The sequence below is a fragment of the Durio zibethinus genome, chromosome 10 (assembly GCF_047325235.1).
Source record: "Durio zibethinus cultivar Kanyao isolate XHJ-2024 chromosome 10, ASM4732523v1, whole genome shotgun sequence".
Lineage (NCBI taxonomy): Eukaryota > Viridiplantae > Streptophyta > Magnoliopsida > Malvales > Malvaceae > Durio > Durio zibethinus.
Window position 1 is genome coordinate 9,786,508 of NC_143171.1, and position 19,991 is coordinate 9,806,498.

The 19,991-nt window shown below is 31.0% G+C and overlaps 5 protein-coding genes and 1 non-coding gene across 9 annotated transcripts; 4 read left to right on the plus strand and 2 right to left on the minus strand.

Moving 5' to 3' along the window:
- Positions 1–4,947: 4,947 nt before the first annotated feature.
- On the plus strand, positions 4,948–10,251 carry LOC111293193 (protein MID1-COMPLEMENTING ACTIVITY 1-like). Of its 4 annotated transcripts, none has more exons than XR_016345748.1 (9): positions 4,948–5,226; positions 5,654–5,891; positions 6,091–6,527; positions 7,419–7,837; positions 8,281–8,390; positions 8,652–8,715; positions 9,084–9,190; positions 9,656–9,749; positions 9,982–10,251. XR_016345748.1 is itself a non-coding variant. In XM_022885969.2 (9 exons), the coding sequence occupies exons 3-9, from the start codon at positions 6,117–6,119 to the stop codon at positions 10,032–10,034; spliced, it is 1,266 nt and encodes a 421-aa protein (XP_022741704.2). In that variant the 5' UTR covers positions 4,948–5,226; positions 5,654–5,891; positions 6,091–6,116; the 3' UTR covers positions 10,035–10,251. The 4 variants fall into 4 exon arrangements, 2 of the variants coding, with proteins under 2 accessions (XP_022741704.2, XP_022741705.2); XR_016345749.1 differs by having other exon boundaries at positions 4,948–5,222; XM_022885969.2 differs by having other exon boundaries at positions 8,652–8,723.
- Positions 10,252–10,662: 411 nt separating this feature from the next.
- On the plus strand, positions 10,663–12,160 carry LOC111293194 (SKP1-like protein 1B). Its single transcript, XM_022885972.2, has 2 exons — positions 10,663–11,060; positions 11,824–12,160. Exons 1-2 carry the CDS (start codon positions 10,764–10,766, stop codon positions 11,995–11,997), a joined length of 471 nt encoding a protein of 156 aa, XP_022741707.2. The 5' UTR covers positions 10,663–10,763; the 3' UTR covers positions 11,998–12,160.
- A 353-nt stretch (positions 12,161–12,513) lies between these two features.
- Positions 12,514–14,624, minus strand: LOC111293192 (Pentatricopeptide repeat (PPR) superfamily protein). Its single transcript, XM_022885968.2, has one exon. It carries the CDS (start codon positions 14,322–14,324, stop codon positions 12,648–12,650), a length of 1,677 nt encoding a protein of 558 aa, XP_022741703.2. The 5' UTR covers positions 14,325–14,624; the 3' UTR covers positions 12,514–12,647.
- Positions 14,625–14,675: 51 nt separating this feature from the next.
- LOC111293197 (Trm112p-like protein) lies at positions 14,676–15,746 on the plus strand. The gene is made up of 3 exons (XM_022885974.2): positions 14,676–14,879; positions 14,958–15,012; positions 15,313–15,746. Exons 1-3 carry the CDS (start codon positions 14,779–14,781, stop codon positions 15,424–15,426), a joined length of 270 nt encoding a protein of 89 aa, XP_022741709.1. The 5' UTR covers positions 14,676–14,778; the 3' UTR covers positions 15,427–15,746.
- Positions 15,747–16,548: 802 nt separating this feature from the next.
- On the plus strand, positions 16,549–17,276 carry LOC111293196 (uncharacterized). The gene has a single exon (XM_022885973.2). It carries the CDS (start codon positions 16,692–16,694, stop codon positions 17,139–17,141), a length of 450 nt encoding a protein of 149 aa, XP_022741708.1. The 5' UTR covers positions 16,549–16,691; the 3' UTR covers positions 17,142–17,276.
- On the minus strand, positions 17,195–17,266 carry TRNAE-UUC (transfer RNA glutamic acid (anticodon UUC)). The gene has a single exon. It is a non-coding gene; the product is annotated as a tRNA-Glu (tRNA).
- Positions 17,277–19,991: the final 2,715 nt, after the last annotated feature.

Consider the following 19,991-nt stretch of genomic DNA (forward strand, 5'->3'; position numbering starts at 1 on the left):
GCCACAGAGAATGGATGTTCAACTAGAATATTCGTAGTCCTCTTTTTAGTAGCTGATTGGATTACGAATTCTCGGTGCGATATAATTAAATTTATTATATTTTTAATTAAATTTAAATATTAATTTTAATAAAATTAAATTAACATAAATTTTTTATTAAATTTTTTATTATAATTATAATTATAATTATAATAAATATTATTATTATTTTTACTTTTATCATAATTAATTTTACTGCTTATTCAAATAGAGGCTTATTTGCCTTGCTTCTTTTTTTGTTGTCTTCCTTTGGTTATGATGGCTTTGCCTTTAATCCCTCTCCAATTACATTATTATCGCTTCCAATCTCTAAACTCCACCACCCTCGCTTCAACTTAGGGCCAATTTGGATGCAATCGCACCCACGGTGAGTGCTAATTGCGTCCTTTTAAGTTATTGGTGATTTATTTGGTTGAATATATTAATTGCGTTGGAGTTTTTTTTTTCATTAGTAAAAATTGATCTAGTGGGAGACCAACTATCAACTTTGATATTTTTTATATTTGTATTATATTATAAAGATAATAATTTTTTTATAATTCTTTTAGTTAGTGTTTTTGTTTGTTTACTTTTTATAATAAAAGATAATTAAAAATAAATTAAAAAAAAGCATCAGTACGAAATCTGACATAAAATAAATAATAAAAATTTGAAAAAACTAAATCACATAAGTTCGTATTGTTGATAAAAAAAAAAAAATTCTTCTTTTTTCCATGATTTTATCAATGACGAATCAATTTTAAAAAAGAAACGAAAAAAAATAATAATAATCTTAAATGCATGTGAAGTCAAAAATGTGCTGCTTAAAATATCGAAAAAAAAATTTGAGAATCAAGCAAAATCTAAAACTACCAATGATATTGTTAAAAAAAATGGTATTATTTGTGTTTAAGCCTCCTTATTAGATAAAGTAGTTCATTACTCCTTTTGTCTTTTTTTTTTTTTTTTTTGGATGTTTCGTTATTTGTTCACTAAAATTATTTTTTATGTTTTTTTTTTCCTACTTTTGATATTAAAATTATAAAAAGTTTAATTTTATATAAAATTAAATTTTAATTTTTTAAAATATTTGTGAAAATTAAAGAATTTCTAACAATTGGAAATGGAGGTAGTGTAAAGATGCCAAGATTTAAACCATGCTTAAATCAAGCCACCGTTTATGTTACTATAAACCTTTTAAGTAACATATTCTTGTCAACTTGAAATTGGTAAACCAGGCTTCTAAGCCAAGCAAGAAAGCCAGGACACAACCACATCGTTGGTAAAACATTATTCTAATAAATCATGTTGTACCTTTTATGTTTTCTTCACCCAAAAAGCCTTCAACCATGGTTTTGTGTGATCAACCATGTACTATTATCTTCAAAATTGGAAAGAGGGAATAAAAATGAAAATAATAAAATTTGAATTTTTTTTCTTTATATATATTTTTAAAAATTACTATTAAATCAAAAAATTGAAGACTTTATTACAATTATTAGTATAAATAAAAAGATTAATCTTATATAAATATATAAAATTCAAAATCTTTAACAAAAGAAAAATCTAATGTGAATAGTTTATATTTTTTACATATGAATAATTTAAAAAATTGATATATGTTCAGAATTGAATATGCATTTAAAATTTAAAATTTAGAATTTAATGATAAAATAAATTTGATTTCAAATATTTGATTTTCATTATTATAAAACACATTCAATTTTTTCTATTAATATGCAAGGAAAGATTTTTATTTATTTTTAAATGATTAATTAACTAATATAAATTAAGACCAAAATTAAGAGTAATAGTATTTTAAATTGAGAGTAATTTATACTTAACAATTATAATAGTCAAGTATAATATAGATTAAATGTGCTTGGAATAAATGAAAAGAGAGATTTTTAAATTAATATAATAATAATAAAATTAATTTGATTTGACAAACTAATATTAATTTTAATTGATTTGATCATCTATTAATTATTTTAAAATCAATGTATTAAATATATATATATATATATACATATATATAACTTAAAAGATGGAGCCACTAGATTATATTTTTAAAAAATTTTAAAAGTATTTTTTAATAAATATAATTTAAGAGTTGAATATTTATAATTGAAAAAAAAACATAAAATTATTTTATTTATTATTAATAGCAATAAAAATTTTAATACCTTTCATATGAATTTAATGATAGTGATTTAAGGTAAATAATAAAAAATAAATGTAGTTAATTTAGTTTTTTTGAATTATTTTTTAAATTAAAAATGTATCAAATAAAATAAAATATATTTATTAGAAGAAATATAACATTTTTTAATACCGTCCACATGTATAGACTATTCACACTGGACATTTTTTTTGTGCCAAAAATTTTGTCTTTTTTATACTTATATAAGATAATAAAATGAATTTAAATTATTAAAAAATCAAATTTCAATTTTATATATTATCTTTCTAATATTATAATACTACATTAAATAGAGAACTTTCTAACATAAGAGAAAAGAATTTGAATTGCTTCCTATTAAATTTTCAAAAATATATTTAAAAAACCTATTACCTATCAATTATTTGATATTCAAACAAAAACTTATAATATTTAGAAATTATATAATCATTAAAATAATTAATATATTTTTATAAAAATAATTTATTAATTGTATTATTTTATTTTAAAAAATTTCACCCCTCCTTAAACTAATACTACATAACCTTGATTTGATTGTTATATTATGTAGTCTTTTATATTTATAATTTAGAATCAATTATAATTTTAAAAAAATCAACAACAATGGAGATTATTAATAGAACGTTGAACACTAAATTCCAGTTATTATGATTCAAATTATGATAATCTTGAATACTAAAAAAATTAGAATCTAAAAAGATCTATTAAAATGTATGTATATAGAAGTAGGAAAATATAATCAATGACCAAGTATGAGTTTTCAAATAAAATTTTTAAAATTAATTATTTAATAGTTATTTGATATATAAAAATATGTTGACTACAATTAAATTATTAGGTTTTAAATATAAAAAAATTTAAATTAATTTTAATATATATTTCTTAGATTATAAACTTTTTAATGTTTTTTGTTTGATAAATTCATAAAAAATTAAAATATTTTTTTAAATAAGTGGGCGTTCAATCGAAAACACTATTATTACGTTTAAAAAATGTGAATTGAACAAAATGACTTTCGATTTTATTTGTTATACAAATTAATAAAATTCAATATGATTATTAATTTAATTTGAAATATATAAAAAATGAATTTCAAATTCACTTTTTTATATAAATGTTTCAAACTCAAAATCCAAAAAATTTTTAAATTTGAAAAATAATCATAAAATAATATTTATATTTATACATGTTTTTTTTATCATATATTTTACAATAATTTTAGAATTCAAATATCTTCTTTTAAATTTAAGTTACAAAACATAATTTAAGATTGTTGGAAAAAAATAAAAATATAATATACTCTCCAATTTTAAATATAATTTTATAAGAAGATTTTTTTATACTTTGGTTTCAAATTAAAATAACAACAACATATAGATTTAAAATAAAAAAAATTTAAGACTTAATTAATTAAAATAATTTCATAAAAAATAAGTTCTATGCATAGCACTTATTAAAAATTATTATGTCTTAATTAAGGTAGGACGGCTTATGTTTAATGACACACTGACAACAATTACCTCTATTGTAGAATATAAATTTAGGTAACGTTGATCATTTTAAAAATTATGGTAATTTAAATATAGCGATTAGATTATTATATTTAATAAGTACTTAAAAATTTTACGTGCTAGTAATTTTGAATTATTGAAAGTAATTGAATTATTGCCTTTAAAAGTAATTTAATTTTTATACAAAAAGATAAAAAAATTTTATCATAAAGATGAAATAATATGTAAAATTAATAATAGTTAATTTTATCTATTCAATATATGAATTAAAAATTTACTGTATCTTAAAATTGTAATTATTTTATATTATAATTATTTTATATTTTTAAACTAATATTCATTATAATAAGTTTAAAATAATTTACATTTTTTTATTTTTAATATTTTATATATAATATATTTTTTATTTTTTATTATGAATTTAATAAAATGGTTTTATTTTCTAATTCAAATATTTTTTTTACATAATTTATATTAGAAAAATCAATTTACTTATCAATAAATATATTTATTAATTTAATAATTTAATTAGATTTTATTATAAAATAAATATTATCAATATTTTACAAATTATTATGTGTAAATAACCTTAAAATTATTACTTTATATAATTATTACAATATGCATAATTATTTTCTTATTTTTACATAAAATAATATTTAGGTTTTTAATAATATCAAGCACAATATTCTTTAATTTTTAAAAATTAATTATAGTTAATCAAATAAAATAATTTTAAATTATGAGTATTAAGATCATTTTAATAATAAAATTACTCCAATAATTATATTATATGATTATCTTGTAAAAAATATCAAGTATTACCCTAAGAATTTGTGTATTTATATTTATTTTGTATTAAATATATATAAATATAAACATTATGTAATTTATATGACATGTTAAATAATCTCATTTTCATATTATTATATATATCATCTTGAAAATTATTAAATTTTGATAGGACACTTGTTTAGTTGATCCAAAAGCTAGACCAGAGCAGTCGTTTGATGCCAGCTGGGTGAGCGTCCCTGCCCTTCAATTATTTTACGACATGAGAGTCCACCCTTCAGAAATCTGAAATCTTTTACCGTGCAATTACCCTCCGCGAAAATCGCTGGCATTGTCGTAGATAAAAGAAACAAAGGAGGACATTTGCGTACTTGAAATTTACCACCTCCACGTCAAAGTCACAAAACTCATTGCTTGTCTGGCATGGTGGTGAGTCACTGGGTCTGCACCCACGCAGCGACAAACAAACAAACAACACTGAAACTCTGAGCGATAAAAGATAGAGAGAGAAACTATTTTTTGAGCGAAGAAGAAGAAGAAGAATAAGAGCGGAGAGAAGCTCTCCGTTTTGCGCAAAGCAATGCCCGTTAATTCCAGAACTCAATCCTCGTTTTCTTTTAAACTCGGACTCTTTTTTTCTTGAACATAGAAAAAAGAAAAAAGAATCATTGCATAAAATAAGAGAAAACTCCTGAGGAGTAAGTGAGTGTCTCGCTACCATTCGCACGTTTTTCTTTGTCATTTATTTCTTATCTTTTTGATTCCTCTCTCTCTAATTACTTGTCTGTTTTCAGGTCCTGCCGTCCTTTTTTTTTTTTTTTCTTTTGTTACTATAATTTTTTGTTGGCCTTGAAGAAAAGGTCATAAGCTTAATGAGGGTTCATAGAATAGCTCATCTGTATATTCAGTCAAATACATTGCATTTGCATTTCAACTTTCTTTTTCTTTTTTTTTTTTTTTCTTTTGGCTGTCTCTCTTTTTTCATCTTGAAGAGTTGGATCGCTTCGCATTCCGTTTTCTTTTTTAAATTTCTTTTGACTTGACAAAGTGAACGAAGAAGCGTGACGGGTAATCTTCTAGATTATGGTATCTTACAAACTGATCTTTTTAAAAAATTTTTTTTAAGCAGTTGAAACGGATATTGCGCTCTTCTTAGCTCTGAAAAATCGAAGATCTCGACTGAGTATGCAATTCCTGGATAGATCATGCCTGCTTGAAACCACAGATTCTGTTATTTCTCAAGTTTCAGCTACGTATTGTCGATTCTTTAAACAAATCAGCTCTGGCTTTTGTTGAGCAATGCAAGCAAAGAAGCGTAGCGGAAACATCAAAGCTCTTGTTATGATGAAGCTTCTAGCTTAGAAGAGGTGAAGTGAAAACGAGCGAAAATCTCTCCTTCAGCCTTTTTTTTTTTTTTTTGTGTGTGTTTGTGTGTGTGTGTGTAATAAATCACTGCTCATTAAGTTCAATTTTGGCTCTGGAAATATATAATTTGGTCAAATTGTTTGATTAATTTATTAAAAATGGATTGTGGAGCGATGTAATGAAAACTTATATATAAAGCAGGTTTTAGGTTTGATTGAGAGGAAACGATGGCGTCTTCTTGGGAACATTTTGGTGAAATTGCAAATGTAGCCCAGCTCGCGGGCTTTGATGCAGTGCGGTTAATTGCTATGATAGTTAAAGCTGCAAGCACAGCGCGAATGCATAAGAAGAATTGCAGGCAATTCGCGCAGCATCTCAAGTTGATCGGTAACTTGCTGGAGCAGCTCAAGATCTCGGACCTTAAGAGGTATCCTGAGACACGGGAGCCATTGGAGCAGCTTGAGGATGCATTAAGGAGGTCTTACATTTTGGTCAATAGTTGTCAGGATAGGAGCTATCTCTATCTTCTGGCCATGGGATGGAACATTGTGTATCAGTTTAGGAAGGCCCAGAATGAAATCGATCGATATTTGAAGATTGTTCCTCTTATCACTCTGGTGGATAATGCTCGAGTCAGGGTATTGATTACTCTTGTTGCTTTTTTAACTTTTCCCCTTAGCTTTGTTTTTGCTTATTTGCATGATTCTCAAAAGCTTTGAAAATGATATTTGGGTTTGGAATTGCTTCTTGAAAAATGAAGATGGTAAGCTTTAGAAATGCTTGTCATCTGTTTCGATTGTCTAAAATTGGTTGCTGCAAACTTTGTAAAGCGTCTTCTAATGGATCTCCAATAGCACTTGATTCTTCCTTTGTTTCCTCAGTTATCTTTCTTTCCTTGGCTATCATAAATGTAGGATTATCTTTCATTCCTTAGTACATTAGACAACCTTTGAAGACCTGCCAAATTAGATTTTATTCTATAATTGTTTACACTTACTGGTAATAATGATAAAAATTACGGGATACAAATGCCATTTTGATCTTGAAATGCTAGGAAATGGGCCTGAACATGAGTGCTTTTATGGATCTTTATATGTTACTCTTCAAGAAGATACTGTCATGTACAATTATAGCACAATGGCTCGCTTAACTTCAATAAAGTGCAAGGGTTAGTGAGTATTTGTCACATTTATTTGCATTTTTAGCTTGGCAAAGTGGGGTTTGGATGGGTTGGTAATCCTATATGATTTTCCTACCTATTAATGCTTTTCTAGTTAGCGAATGTTTCTTCGACCACTTTATCTTCTCTTTCCTAGTATCATATGGAAATCTAAGTCACAGAGGACATGATTTTTTCTTTGGAAGATTGGAATATGTTGCTTAGTCATAGGAACTTATGGGCCACAATATCATTGGAAAAAATAATCAATGGGATAATTTAAGTGACTAAAATCTCTTGTGGTTGGAGCAATTTCATATCTCTAGCTTAGCCTGCTTTGCTAAAGTTTTCAGTTCTCCCAAACCTGCAGGAGAGACTAGAAGTTATTGAGAAAGATCAAAATGAGTACACTTTGGATGAAGAGGACAGAAGGGTGCAAGATGTTATACTGAAACCAGAGCCCTCAAAAAATGATGCCATGATTTTGAAAAAAACTCTTTCTTGCTCATATCCAAACTTGTGTTTTAATGAAGCACTTCAAAAGGAAAACGAGAAGCTTCAACTGGAACTACAACGATCACAAGCTAATTATGATGTTCAACAGTGTGAAGTAATCCAGCATTTGCTTGATGTAACAGAAGCTGCTGCTGCAACTTCTATTCCCGAAAAGAGTACATCCATGAAAGGGTCTAAGAAAGTAGAGCATAATTACTCAGATGCCAATAGTCAGAAAGGTCATTCATATGATGAAAGCTATCCAAATAAGCCCGATTCTCACACAACTTCAAGGTTAGTTTTGTTTTCGTTTTTAGTTTTACATTTTCAAAATGCAATCATGGTTCTATATAAAAAACTTTCTCATGCAGCAACATCCCCTTTAATCTGTCCCTATTTTGCCATTTACCTTTGGCCTTATGCCTTATAAGAATTGAAAGCTGATGTAGACATTATTAGGACTGTACAAATAGATTTTTTACTTGATAAATTAATTTGCCTCCTAATTTCTTGTGATAAAGTTAAAAGGTTGTAAAGCTAAATTTGTATGCTTTTAATGCAAGACTTAGTTGCCAACATTTTGATGCCCTTCCATTTACAAGGAATTTGGCATTTGAGTTTCAGTTTTTGTGTCTTGAGTCCTTAAGCTTTCTAATATGCAGTCACAGTTTATGCATTTCATGTACTCAGATATAAGGGTGGTTTCTAAAAGTTCTATGCCATATATTTTTGCTCAGAAACACGTCTTCAGTTTCATCAGGACATGATCTGCTGTCTGATAGAGATTCGCATGGGTATGAAGAATGGCATGCTGATTTGCTCGGTTGTTGCTCGGAACCATTTCTGTGTATGTCTTTTTTTACATTATTACTGCCTCCGACATCGTAGAAGTTACAACTTATAACTTGAGATTGTTTAGCTCCTAGAAAGGCGATGGGAACACTTTTTTTTTTATAAATAATTTAATTTTTGTTTCTTTTCATTTTCTGGAGGGACAAGAGGGACTCAGTCTTCAGTAAGATTTCTTGGACAGTATCTCTGGTGGAACTGACCTTCCTGTATTTGTTGTTGTTCATCTGATTTTCTAAGCCACCTTTTCTCATTGCAGGTATAAGGACATTCTTCTATCCTTGTGGTACATTTTCAAAGATTGCTACTGTGGCAACAAACAGGCACGTGTGTAAGTATTTCTGAATTATATTTAGATTACTTAATAATTTCTTTGTAGCTTGAGTGTTTATCTGTGTGATCTTCATTTTTGTTGATTATTTTCATATCTGCAAGAATTTGATGTGTTGATTTCTAACTTACCCTGATCTATAAGGATTATATATTTGTACTAAAATATGTATGTATGTGTTTCTATATTGCTTAGCATGCATGCATAAGTGATTAAGTGAATTCGGCTTTTCTTGGGAAAGGAAATTACGTTTTCTGTTGTTGGCTTGCTACAGAATAGTGTTTTATCAACTGCAACACCTTTGAAATTCTATTTTCAGTTTTGGTATTGCTTCGAAGCTTACACAGCAATTTTTTTCAGCTTCTGCAGAGGCATGCAATGAATTGATGGCATATTCATTGATATTGTCATGCTGTTGCTACACTTGCTGCGTCAGAAGGAAACTTCGCAAGGCATTGAACATTACGGTATTTTCTCTGCCAATGAAAAAGTATTTTGCTTGTGCAAAATAAAAAACCCTGAATCATAAGTTTTCTGCTATGTCAGAATATGGCATAGATGCTGTTACCTTGGCCTCATTGGTCATAGATTATTGTACATTATATCCCTTACTATGCCATCTGTGGTGCTCTGCTAATCATAGCCATCATGAGTATGAGGTTTAGAGCTGTCTGAACATGATTAGCATGCCTAGTGCTTTCCATTATTCCATATGTCAAACGGGCTAACATCAGATCATGTCCATAATCTATTCTTCTTGTTGGGTGCATATATACCTCCATGTGATTCAATGATAATTACTTCCTGCAACCTTTTTTTTTCTCAACAGAAAGCTTAGTGTTGGATGTAAGCTCTACAATTAGTTGTTCACAGTAAGTTTTGATCTTTGAATTCAGCTTCCTTAAAATGCTACACTTTTCTTCATCTGGCAGGGTGGATTTATTGATGATTTCCTCTCACATTTGATGTGCTGCTGTTGTGCCCTTGTTCAAGAATGGCGAGAAGTAGAGATGCGTGGGGCTTATGGTATGTCCTATATACGCCAAGAGCCTCATGATCTTGTCGAAATACTCATATTCTTCTACATTATCTAATGACAAGTAAATTAGAACATATATTAGATGATTTTAGTTCTAAAGCGAACCTCTGATCATGTCTGATAATATCAAGTGATTTTTTGTTTTCACCCATGATGCTTGTGATTTTTGTGGTCTGGTTTCTTCATGTCATAATCTTGGCAAATCATATGAACTTGCAGGTTCTGAGAAGACTAAAACAAGCCCTCCACCATCACAATTTATGGAATCATGAGTAAAAGGACTGAAATGCTTATTTCCTTGGAAGGTTTATACTTTACATAGCCTAATGTAGAATATAAGCAGCCTCCAGTAGCTCTGTTAAATTGATACTGTACTAAAAGATTGCTCCCCTTGCCTTGGAATCTACAGATATGTAAATTAGTCCAATTCAGCACATGTTGTATCATACTCTAATTTTTAACAGTATAGTGGTTTTGGATCCATGTTTATTTCTTCAGAGATAAAGAACAGCTGCCAAACAAGAAATTTTTTTCCTTTTGGATGGAAAAAGGCCAAAAAGGGTCATTGAATTAAATTCTAAATGTTTCCTTCCTTTGACAAAGCCTTTACTAATTTAATGGATATTGGGATTCACTAAATTTGAGATTTGATTAAATTAAACAACGGTCCCCTTTTTCACATGAATGAATGGTAAAAGTCCTAGGCCATCGCGTCTAATCCTATGTTTCGTTTACTTTCCCTTCCTTCCTACACGTGTTAATATGTTATTGGTATGTTCAGAACGATGAACAATCACGTAACGCCACGTCTATGATTCCTACCGTTTCGATAAGGAAACCTTCCCTTCCCCAAACTACCCCGCCCCTCTCTATAAATAAGGATAGCCTAACAAATTTTTCATCAAGAAAAAGTCCCTTCTTATACTGCCCCCACCTAAAAAAGAAAACCCTGATTAGTTGATTATCTCTTTTTTGTCTTTTGAAAAATCCGCAGCAAAACGATGTCGTCGTCAGGGAGGAAGATTACTCTGAAGAGCTCGGACGGCGAATCGTTCGAGGTGGACGAAGCGGTGGCGGTGGAATCGCAAACGATTAAGCACATGATCGAGGATGATTGCGCCGATAACGGAATACCTTTGCCCAACGTTACGAGTAAGATCCTGGCCAAGGTGATCGAGTACTGCAAAAAGCACGTCGAGACTCCTAAGACTGACGATCGAGCGGCCAATGATGAAATTAAAAGTTGGGACGCTGAGTTTGTCAAGGTCGATCAAGTCACTCTCTTTGATCTCATTCTGGTCAGTCGATTTTTCTCTCTTTTATCCCTTTTTTTGTTTCTTTTTTCTGTTCTCTTGATGTTTCGTATATTTGTTAATGGTTTATTTAATGACAAGGCTAGGGTTTTGGAATCGGATTGTGATGTGACTTGGTTTCTCATATGATTATGCATCTTAAACTATGTTTCAATTTGTTTGCTTTTGGTGATTTTTTGGTGTTTTGATTTAGGAGGCTAATGAATTCGTAGATAGTTTGTTGAATGTACAATTGTGTAACAAGTCGTAGGGTTATCTTAAAAATTTGAAGAAAACAAACCATTGTCGTGTATCTTGTATTTCTAAGGATACAGGCAGAGAAGCTGTGCTACTTATTCCATCTGTAACTAAACTTATAGTATAGTTGTCATGTTTTTTGTTTGATTCTCTCCGCGTTTATTGATGAAACTGTTATCTTGTTTCATTTTAGAATTCATTAGATGAAGAAGTTTGATTCTTTATTATTAATACCTTGTGTGACTATAATGCATAAACATGTATTAGAATTATGAGCATCAATACTTTCTTATAGTTGCTATTGTGGTTGTGCATATATTCAATAAGAAGTATAAATCTATAACTAATTGTCCTCTGTTCACATCATTGTCTGAGTAAGGCCTGCTTGTTGCATCGCAGAATTATTGAATAATTGTTGCTGTTGGTGATGATAATGTCTTATTTCATTAGGTTTTGTTTACAAAATTCGAAAATTGAGTCTTGTTTTGTGACTTGGAATATGTTTTTGCAGGCAGCAAACTATTTGAACATCGAGGGATTGCTGGATCTTACTTGTCAAACTGTTGCTGACATGATCAAGGGAAAGACCCCTGAAGAGATCAGGAAGACTTTTAACATCAAGAATGACTTCACGCCTGAGGAGGAGGAAGAGGTTCGTCGGGAGAACCAGTGGGCATTTGAATGAAGTATTGGCTATTTGGATGCTATTAAGTGGTTTAATCGTGTCAAACTTCTATACTAGATGTAGTTAATTGCTCTGACCTATCATCTTTCTTTGTCTTCATCAGTACTCTTTTGGATTTTGTGAGCCCTTTTAACACTTCAAGTGAGCCTGCCTGTTCATACAATTTAACCAGTGTGTCGTATCAACTTATTACCCTTGTTATCTGTTCCTTTATCGTGGTTTTTGATGTGAATGGGAATGATCGTCTAAATTCCATTTGCCACATCAATAACTCATCCTTAAGGTTTAAGATTTTGTATATATAAACAAAAATGGAAAAAATAAACATTAACCTAAGAAAACACCATTGGCATCCTCATGGCAAACAAATGCTCATATCCATGAAACAATTCCGGTCTTCTTATTAGGTGAGGCAACGATCTTTTTTTGCATTCATAATGGTTAGGGGTCAGGTTAGATTGTTTTTCTTCCATAATTTCCCTCTTCCACCATAGTTTGGTACATGTAGAGAAGTCGTTGAAGAAACCGAGAGAAATGCTAAATGTACAAGATGGATTAGAGTTTGGTATCAATGGCAAGTCAAATATTTCAACTGAATCTATTGTTAAAAATAATAATAATAATAACAAAATCTCTAGCAAAACATTGAACTAGCTTGATCTCTGAGCCAGTTCAGCAAGCTTAGCATCCCGTTGCTCGACACTCTCCCACCATCGTTCTCCCACTTTAAAATTGTGAACGATTTCTTTTAAATCTACAAGATTACACCCAGGAACTCTTTCTATCCCCCTATCCTTCATTATCTGTCTTACTCTGGCAACATCCTCCCACTGCCCTGCCACAGCATAGACATTCAACAATAACTGATAATATGAGAAGTTTTTAGGCTCTTTTGCAATTAAAGATGTTGCAATTCTTTCCCCAACAGTCACACCATCTCTAAAACGACATGAGCTGAGCAAGTTTGCCCAGAGCAGAGAATCAGATGATACATCATCATCACCAAATGGCATTTGCCTTAGGATCTCCTCCGCCTCTTTAAAAAGTCTGACACGAACATAAAGATTAGCCATGCACCAAAAATGAGCAAAGTTCGGCTTTATACCAAATTTATTGATCATTTGGCTGAAATAATTTCTGCCCTCTGCTATCAATCCCGCACGAGCACAAGCACACAGAACACCAACAAAAGTAATTTCATCCGGAGAAATGTCCCCTTCTCTAATCTTGTTTTGATCCATCATATCCATGAATAATTTTAGTCCATCTTCTGGGTTCCCATGAATGCAGTGCCCCAAAATCATTGCATTCCAGCAAACAAGATTCCTATTTTTGATCTTATCAAACATTCTACGAGCTAATCCTACTTTCTGGCAGTTGCAATAGAAATTAAGCAAAGCTGTATCAATTATTATATTTGATTTCAAGCCATTCTTGATTAAAAATCCATGAACTGATCTTCCTTCCTTTAATCTAGCTGACTTACAACAGGCACTCAGCACACTAACCACAGTCTTCTCATTCCCAACAAATCCCGTTTTCACCATTTCTCTAAACAACTTCAATGAACACCCTGGATTCCCACCTTTTAAATAGCCATTAATCATAATATTCCAAGAAATCACATTTTTCTTGCGCATTGCATCGAACAACTTGTGAGCTAGACTCAAATCCCAAACTTTTACACACCCATCAATAAAAGAGTTCCATGACACAAGATCCCTTTCAGACATTTCAACCAACACTTTCATAGCGAGATCAATAACCCCACAACAACCATACATATGAATCAAAGAGTTTTGAACCTGCAACTTATTAATTGCCCCAAATTTAACTGCCTGGCCGTGACACTTTTGGGCATATTTAAAACAACCTATTTTTGCACAAGAGCCTAAAAGTGGCACAAAAGTATAGCTATTTGGAACAAAGCATCCATTACTCAGCATCCGAAAATAAAAAAACAAAGCTTGATGTGGAAAAGAACTAAAAGAGTAAGCTTTGATCACTGTATTAACACAAAAAGTACCAGGCTTGTCAATGCATCGAAACACCGAAACAGTATAATCAATGTTGCTGAACTTTGAAGAATGCTTCAAAACTTTGTCTGCCCAAAAGGGGTTGTGGAAGAGACCCGAAGTGATCAAGTGAGCCTGCATTTGAAAGAGTTGCTTTATATCTTCACATGAATCGAGCAACCAAAGGTTTGAATGAGGAAAAGTGAGTGTTTTAGATGAAGTAGAATAAAATGGGGAGGAAAATCGGAGAGTTGGGTTAGCAAAGATGTTGTATCTGAAACGAAGGAGTTCACGAATGGACATCCTTGCCATTCATTTGGGACTTTGTTTTGATGCTTTCTCCAACTCAATTTGATTACCGCCATTGAAGCATGTTATTGTGGGTGAAAGGAGAAGCCTTCTAGTTTCTACTTTGTAGCATTGAGAGAGAGAGAGAGAGACTTTCTTCAAAATTGTTGCTTTAAGCTTTCTGGTTAGCAAATAGGGATCATTTAGCTGTACTAGAGACCGATTCCCATCAGTCGACTCGACATAGGAAAAGCCAAGGGCCTAACCAGCCGAAACCCAGGGACAAGCAAAACGTACATAAAACCCCAAAATAACCCATGTTCAAGGCCCAAAAAAAAAGATCTTCACAAACCTCGATCCAACAAAACCCAAAGAAATAAGAATTGGGAGTTGAAGCCGAATGCCGACAGAAATCATCAGAGTGAGGCTAAAAGTGAAAGGGTTCAGAAATTGAAGGCAAAAAAAAAAAAAAAAAAAAATGGTGAGATTAAGCAAATGGCTTCTAAAAGAAGCAGGATCTGAACTTAACAAAACTCTTTCTAAGATCCTCGTTTGCCCGCTTTCCAAACAACCTTTAAGGTACCTCTTTGTTTTTATCCTCTCCTTTATGATGCTTTCTGTTTGCTAATTTTGTTTTTTGGTTGGTTAATTGGATAGGGTTTGCAAGGAACCAGCTTCTCTTATCAGTGATTCTATTGGGGTCTCTTTTCCTGTAAGTTAAAATTCTAGTTTCCCTTTTTCATTCAACATTTTCTTTCTATTGTATGCTTGAATTTCATTGGGAATTGGGTATCTAATTATTTGTTGGCCATGCTATTAATCTTGATAACATTCTAATTAGCATAGGACTAGCAATTCTACTGTTAGAAAAGGAATTGTCTGCTGATATATGGAACATATTGGAGAAATCAGAAACAAAATAATTACCATTACAATTGACATATATGAAAACTGATCTGATGCTGTAAGATGTACTAGGGTTTGGATCTTATGTTTGTTTGTGGTTTGTTAGATAAAGGATGGGATTCCATGTTTGGTGCCGACAGATGGGAAGATACTTGATACTGATGATCATGATACAATGAAAGATGACGATACTGCTGAGGATTCAGCTAGAACATATTAGGAAGGAGGTTGGGATCCTTTCATCTTGCTGTTTCCTGCTTCTAGCAATGTCCTGTTCCCATTCGATTGTACTGGTCATTTTTCTTCATAAACTGCTGACTCTATCTTATCACTTACCTCAAATGATTTTTTGGGCTTAATTTTGCCTTTTTTAGGAAACCCACACTTTCATTACATAGAATGGAAAATTGTTTTTGAGATACACAATTATGATTGGTGTTTTCGATAGTGTCAGGCATGAGCATACAAAACTATTTTGTTTCTTCCTGTAAATCCTGAGAATTGCACTGTTAAATTCATGCATTGAAATACTTTGGGATATGGTTTACGGGTATCAATATTTATTGCAGCATATGTTGAAAAAGTTATGCTTGTAAACTACATTAGAATTAATCAGGTTTCTTCAAGTCTGAGGAATCAGCATAGATTCGTACTGCCAATGGTCAATTACTTTCTATCATTCTCTTGCTTTCATTCCAAGCATACGTGTACTTCAAGACTCAATTTTTCTTTAAAGATTTCTTACAAAACAGTAAATTAAGCATATTAGGATTAAAATGATCATTATTTCACCAAGAACTCGGCAAAATTCCTGATGTTATGGGATAGTTTGCTCATCACCTAATGGATATACTTCACCTAACATCCTGATTACTATTCAGGATCTTTCAATGAGCATGTTTACCAGAAGCTCTTTTTGCTCCTCTCACTCGATCAAGTGATATGACACTATCATTAGCTTCTATTGACATGTTTTCAGCTATATATCTACTACTCAAGACAACTGATTTCATGTATTTTCTTCGAAGGAATATTGTGTAGAAAGTTTCGGGAAGACCATGAGCTGAAGTTAATTATCATATAATTTATAAATTTATACATTCATTTCAACAAAATTTATAAATTTATACATTCATTTCAACAGTTTACACAACAAATCAAAACAAAAAATTGGCTCTCCCAAGTCCATGCCCAAATATATAATTAACTGATTTAGTAAAACTTGGATTTCATGCAGTATAAGGAATTTTCTTTTTGGTACATTCATGATGTAGGGATTTAATCTATTGGAAACCATGCAAAAATAAAAGATATAGGTCATCTGTAACACTCCTGGTTTAGGTGCAACCGCTTCGTGTTAATCCTTCAAAATCGGTTCTCCTCAATCTAACAAACCTTTCAAACCAAGCAAAACAGCTTAAGCAAGAGGAAGGCTTGTCATTTTTCACGAACTTAATTTTCTTCGAGTCTCTTATTAAAGATGCTATGGATATCTTTAACTCTTTGCTAAACCAAATGGTTCTCAACAAGTTGGTAGCCTTCATCTGCAACTTGATTGGTGTAAGAGTTCATGCAAGAATAAAAGAAGCAGCAACGGCAGGCTATGTGGCGATCAAGCCAGATATCTCAAAGAATGTGGTCAAGGAGGGATCAGCCAGCAACTTCCGAACAAGATTGAGCCCTGGTGAAGTTTCAGCAGAAGGTGAAATATGTTGTGTTTGTTTATCAAGCATGGAGGAGGGAGATGACATGCGTGTTCTTCCTTGTTTGCATCGGTTTCATCGGGTGTGTGTTGACAGGTGGCTCAATGCATGCAGGAAGAATTGCCCAGTATGCCGGTTTTCTATGGGACAAGAAGAGAGGTTTCATAGAAGGGAAGCCTTCACTGAGGAGATGTTGACCTGGTTTTCATCTTTCCATGTAGCTGGCTTCTAGCCTTTTTTGTTTTTTTTTCAATGTAATATTGTAAACCGTTGATAAAAATTATATTCCGTTGCCGGGAATCGAACCCGGGTCTCCTGGGTGAAAGCCAGATATCCTAACCGCTGGACGACAACGGAACTGATTTGTAAGAACTTCTATGTTAATAATTAATATAAAGAGTAACGCGGTAATCAGTGGAATAAAAAGAAAACAATGATAAAAGGACAAAGGTGATAAAAGGACAAAGGTATGCAGATGTTGTATAAAAGACAAATATGAACCGTAATCCATTGGACCGAAAGGCCAGGGTCAAGGTTGGTCCAGTTTGTATTTTGGAAAAATGGGAAGAGAAATGAATATTTCATGAAAAAACTGTTGATTTTGAAAATTGGATTTTTCCCATTTGTTGAATGATATTCTGTACGAAACTTGATTGAGTGGCTTTATATAGAATGATATTTGGGCATAATTTATAAGCTGTCCGAAATAGAAAAAGTAGGTTTATGGAAAGAGGAAGAAGTGAAAGGTAGGTAACTTGTTGGAAATAAGTGGGATATAAAGATAAAAAGTATTTTAATTATTCTTTATGGGTTGGATTTTTGCATCCTTCTCTCAACCATGGAGAATTGGAAACGACCTTATGAAACTGCACCATCTCTTTTAAAGAACCCAAAGCAGTAATTAAAAAGAAGAAAATTCCCTTATCTCTTATTTTTCACTCAATCAAATCCTAAAAAACTGATCTAAAAGTAGGATATCGAACTTCAGTCGTAGCCCCATTAAGCTTTCGAATGGAGCTTAAATTAAAAGGGATTTGAACCAAAAAGCCAATTTTGAAAAAAAAATAATACTCACAAAAATTATTGGTATAATTTACAAAATTAAAGCTGTTTTAAGTTATATCTTATGTTAAAATTTTTTTATTGGAAATTAATATGCCAGCAAGGCGCAGTGATTCTTTCAATTTCCTTAATGAATTTCTCTTTTCTTTCTGAGCTTATTCGCATCAGAAAAATGCAAAAGTGGAGGCATAAATGCAGTAAAATAAGTTAGGTCTGAGATATGACAGCAACAAAGATGAAAAAGAAAAGCTGATGAACATCTTGAATAATAAAGACGAAAATAGAGAAACATATAGAATCAATTCCAGCATTTGAACCAAAACAAAAACAAAGGCATATATAGAGTGTATTATTAATGGTTTGAACCAAATGGACGTGACTGCCCCAACATCAAAGCGAACCAAATGTTTGACAAATTTGCATTTAATCATTTGTCCTTCAAATTAAAACCCTATATTCCTAGCTAGAAAGCAACGCAAAAAATTAAAAAAAAAATTTACATTTCCCCAAACTACTCAAGTTGTGAACCTAATTCAAACCATCTCTCAATTTCAGCTGGCACTTAGCCTAGAGTTTTGTGTTGTTGTAGTAGTTAGCAACTCCTAACTCCAGAGTTAACTGAATTTATGAAACCGTACTATTTGTCTTGCATAATAATAATAATAATAAAAAGGTCAGGCTTTGCAAATCTACCCTATTTATATTTGTCATTAACAATAGATTTTAACAAAGCCATAAGAAACTTAAACGGAGATAATATCTATGATCTTGACAAAAGATGTAATAGTTTATATACATATTAAATATACATAAAATAAAAAAAATTATTACATTAAATTTATATGAATACATCAAATATAAAATATAAAATATTTTTTATTAAATTATATTAATTTTGTATATTCTTTTATATCGATTTGTGTCATGTTTAAAATTATAGTCCAATAACTCGCGGGGCTATACAAAATTATGTGCATTGAGGGTCCATTTGGATCCCCAATCAGCTCCAGTACAGTGTGGTTGCAAGTTTCAATCGCACTGATATATCGTTTGGAATTTGGATCTCCTAGTTGAGGCACGGTGGAGCTACTTCAATCGCGTGCAACCCCGTCCGGCGAAAGTTTTGAGTCTTCACCACAATTCCTCTTCCTATTATACCCTTAGAACTACAGTATAGAGATTAACCTTTTTCTTGCTATTTTTTATTTAATAATTTTCAAATAAAATCTTTAATTTAGTATAATAAATAATTTTTATAATTATAGAATAAAATAATTAATTAATGAATAACTAGAAATTGAATAAATACATAAGTAAATAATAAAATTTATAATGAAATAAATTATTAATAAATAAATAAAAATAAAATATCCTTATAATTAATATGAATTAACTAAAATAGATAACTACATAAATAATAAATAATTTACAAATTCTATTATATATAAATTTTAATATAATATTTTTAATAATTATTTTTTATTATTGTTACATTTTATTTCACCGTTATTTTTATATTAAAACACATATTTTATGTTTAATTTTAATTTTATCACTACCTAATTCAATTTCACTTTCATCATTATTTTCAATCTCATCGAAATTAATTTGACCACTTATCCAAATAAATCCTAAATCGATGAAAAAAAAAGTTTTTGGATAATTTGGTATAGAGTTTATTTGTCACTCAAATAATTTTCAGTAGATGTAATGAGGTACATTTACTGTACAATATTAATTTCTTGCCTCTCCAAATTTTGGATCACCTAATTAAAAATACATTGGAGAGACAGCATAACACATCTTCACATCACCCTAGGCCACCTAAATACAGTGAATCAATTTTGTATCAACTTTAGCATGCAGGGGAAGGCCCCAAGGCCAATGTGACCTTTGCACTTTAAAAGGAGAAATATATAACCAACAATAACCAAATAACAAGTCTAACATAGATATGTAATTTTGAGTATCGTGAAAAATGGATTGATTCACAATGGAATAATCATGCTGAATCATGCAC

What these genes read in the sequence shown, in the direction of transcription:
- LOC111293193 (XM_022885969.2), top strand. Translation starts at nt 6,117, where the DNA reads ATGGCGTCTTCTTGGGAACATTTTGGTGAAATTGCAAATGTAGCCCAG. An exon ending in TGGATAATGCTCGAGTCAGG is followed by an intron (nt 6,528 to 7,418) that starts GTATTGATTACT and finishes CCAAACCTGCAG; the next exon opens with GAGAGACTAGAAGTTATTGA. An exon ending in GGCAACAAACAGGCACGTGT is followed by an intron (nt 8,724 to 9,083) that starts GTAAGTATTTCT and finishes AATTTTTTTCAG; the next exon opens with CTTCTGCAGAGGCATGCAAT.
- LOC111293194 (XM_022885972.2), top strand. Translation starts at nt 10,764, where the DNA reads ATGTCGTCGTCAGGGAGGAAGATTACTCTGAAGAGCTCGGACGGCGAA. An exon ending in CTCTCTTTGATCTCATTCTG is followed by an intron (nt 11,061 to 11,823) that starts GTCAGTCGATTT and finishes ATGTTTTTGCAG; the next exon opens with GCAGCAAACTATTTGAACAT.
- LOC111293192 (XM_022885968.2), bottom strand. Translation starts at nt 14,324, where the DNA reads ATGGCAAGGATGTCCATTCGTGAACTCCTTCGTTTCAGATACAACATC.
- LOC111293197 (XM_022885974.2), top strand. Translation starts at nt 14,779, where the DNA reads ATGGTGAGATTAAGCAAATGGCTTCTAAAAGAAGCAGGATCTGAACTT. An exon ending in CTTTCCAAACAACCTTTAAG is followed by an intron (nt 14,880 to 14,957) that starts GTACCTCTTTGT and finishes TTAATTGGATAG; the next exon opens with GGTTTGCAAGGAACCAGCTT. An exon ending in CTATTGGGGTCTCTTTTCCT is followed by an intron (nt 15,013 to 15,312) that starts GTAAGTTAAAAT and finishes GTGGTTTGTTAG; the next exon opens with ATAAAGGATGGGATTCCATG.
- LOC111293196 (XM_022885973.2), top strand. Translation starts at nt 16,692, where the DNA reads ATGGATATCTTTAACTCTTTGCTAAACCAAATGGTTCTCAACAAGTTG.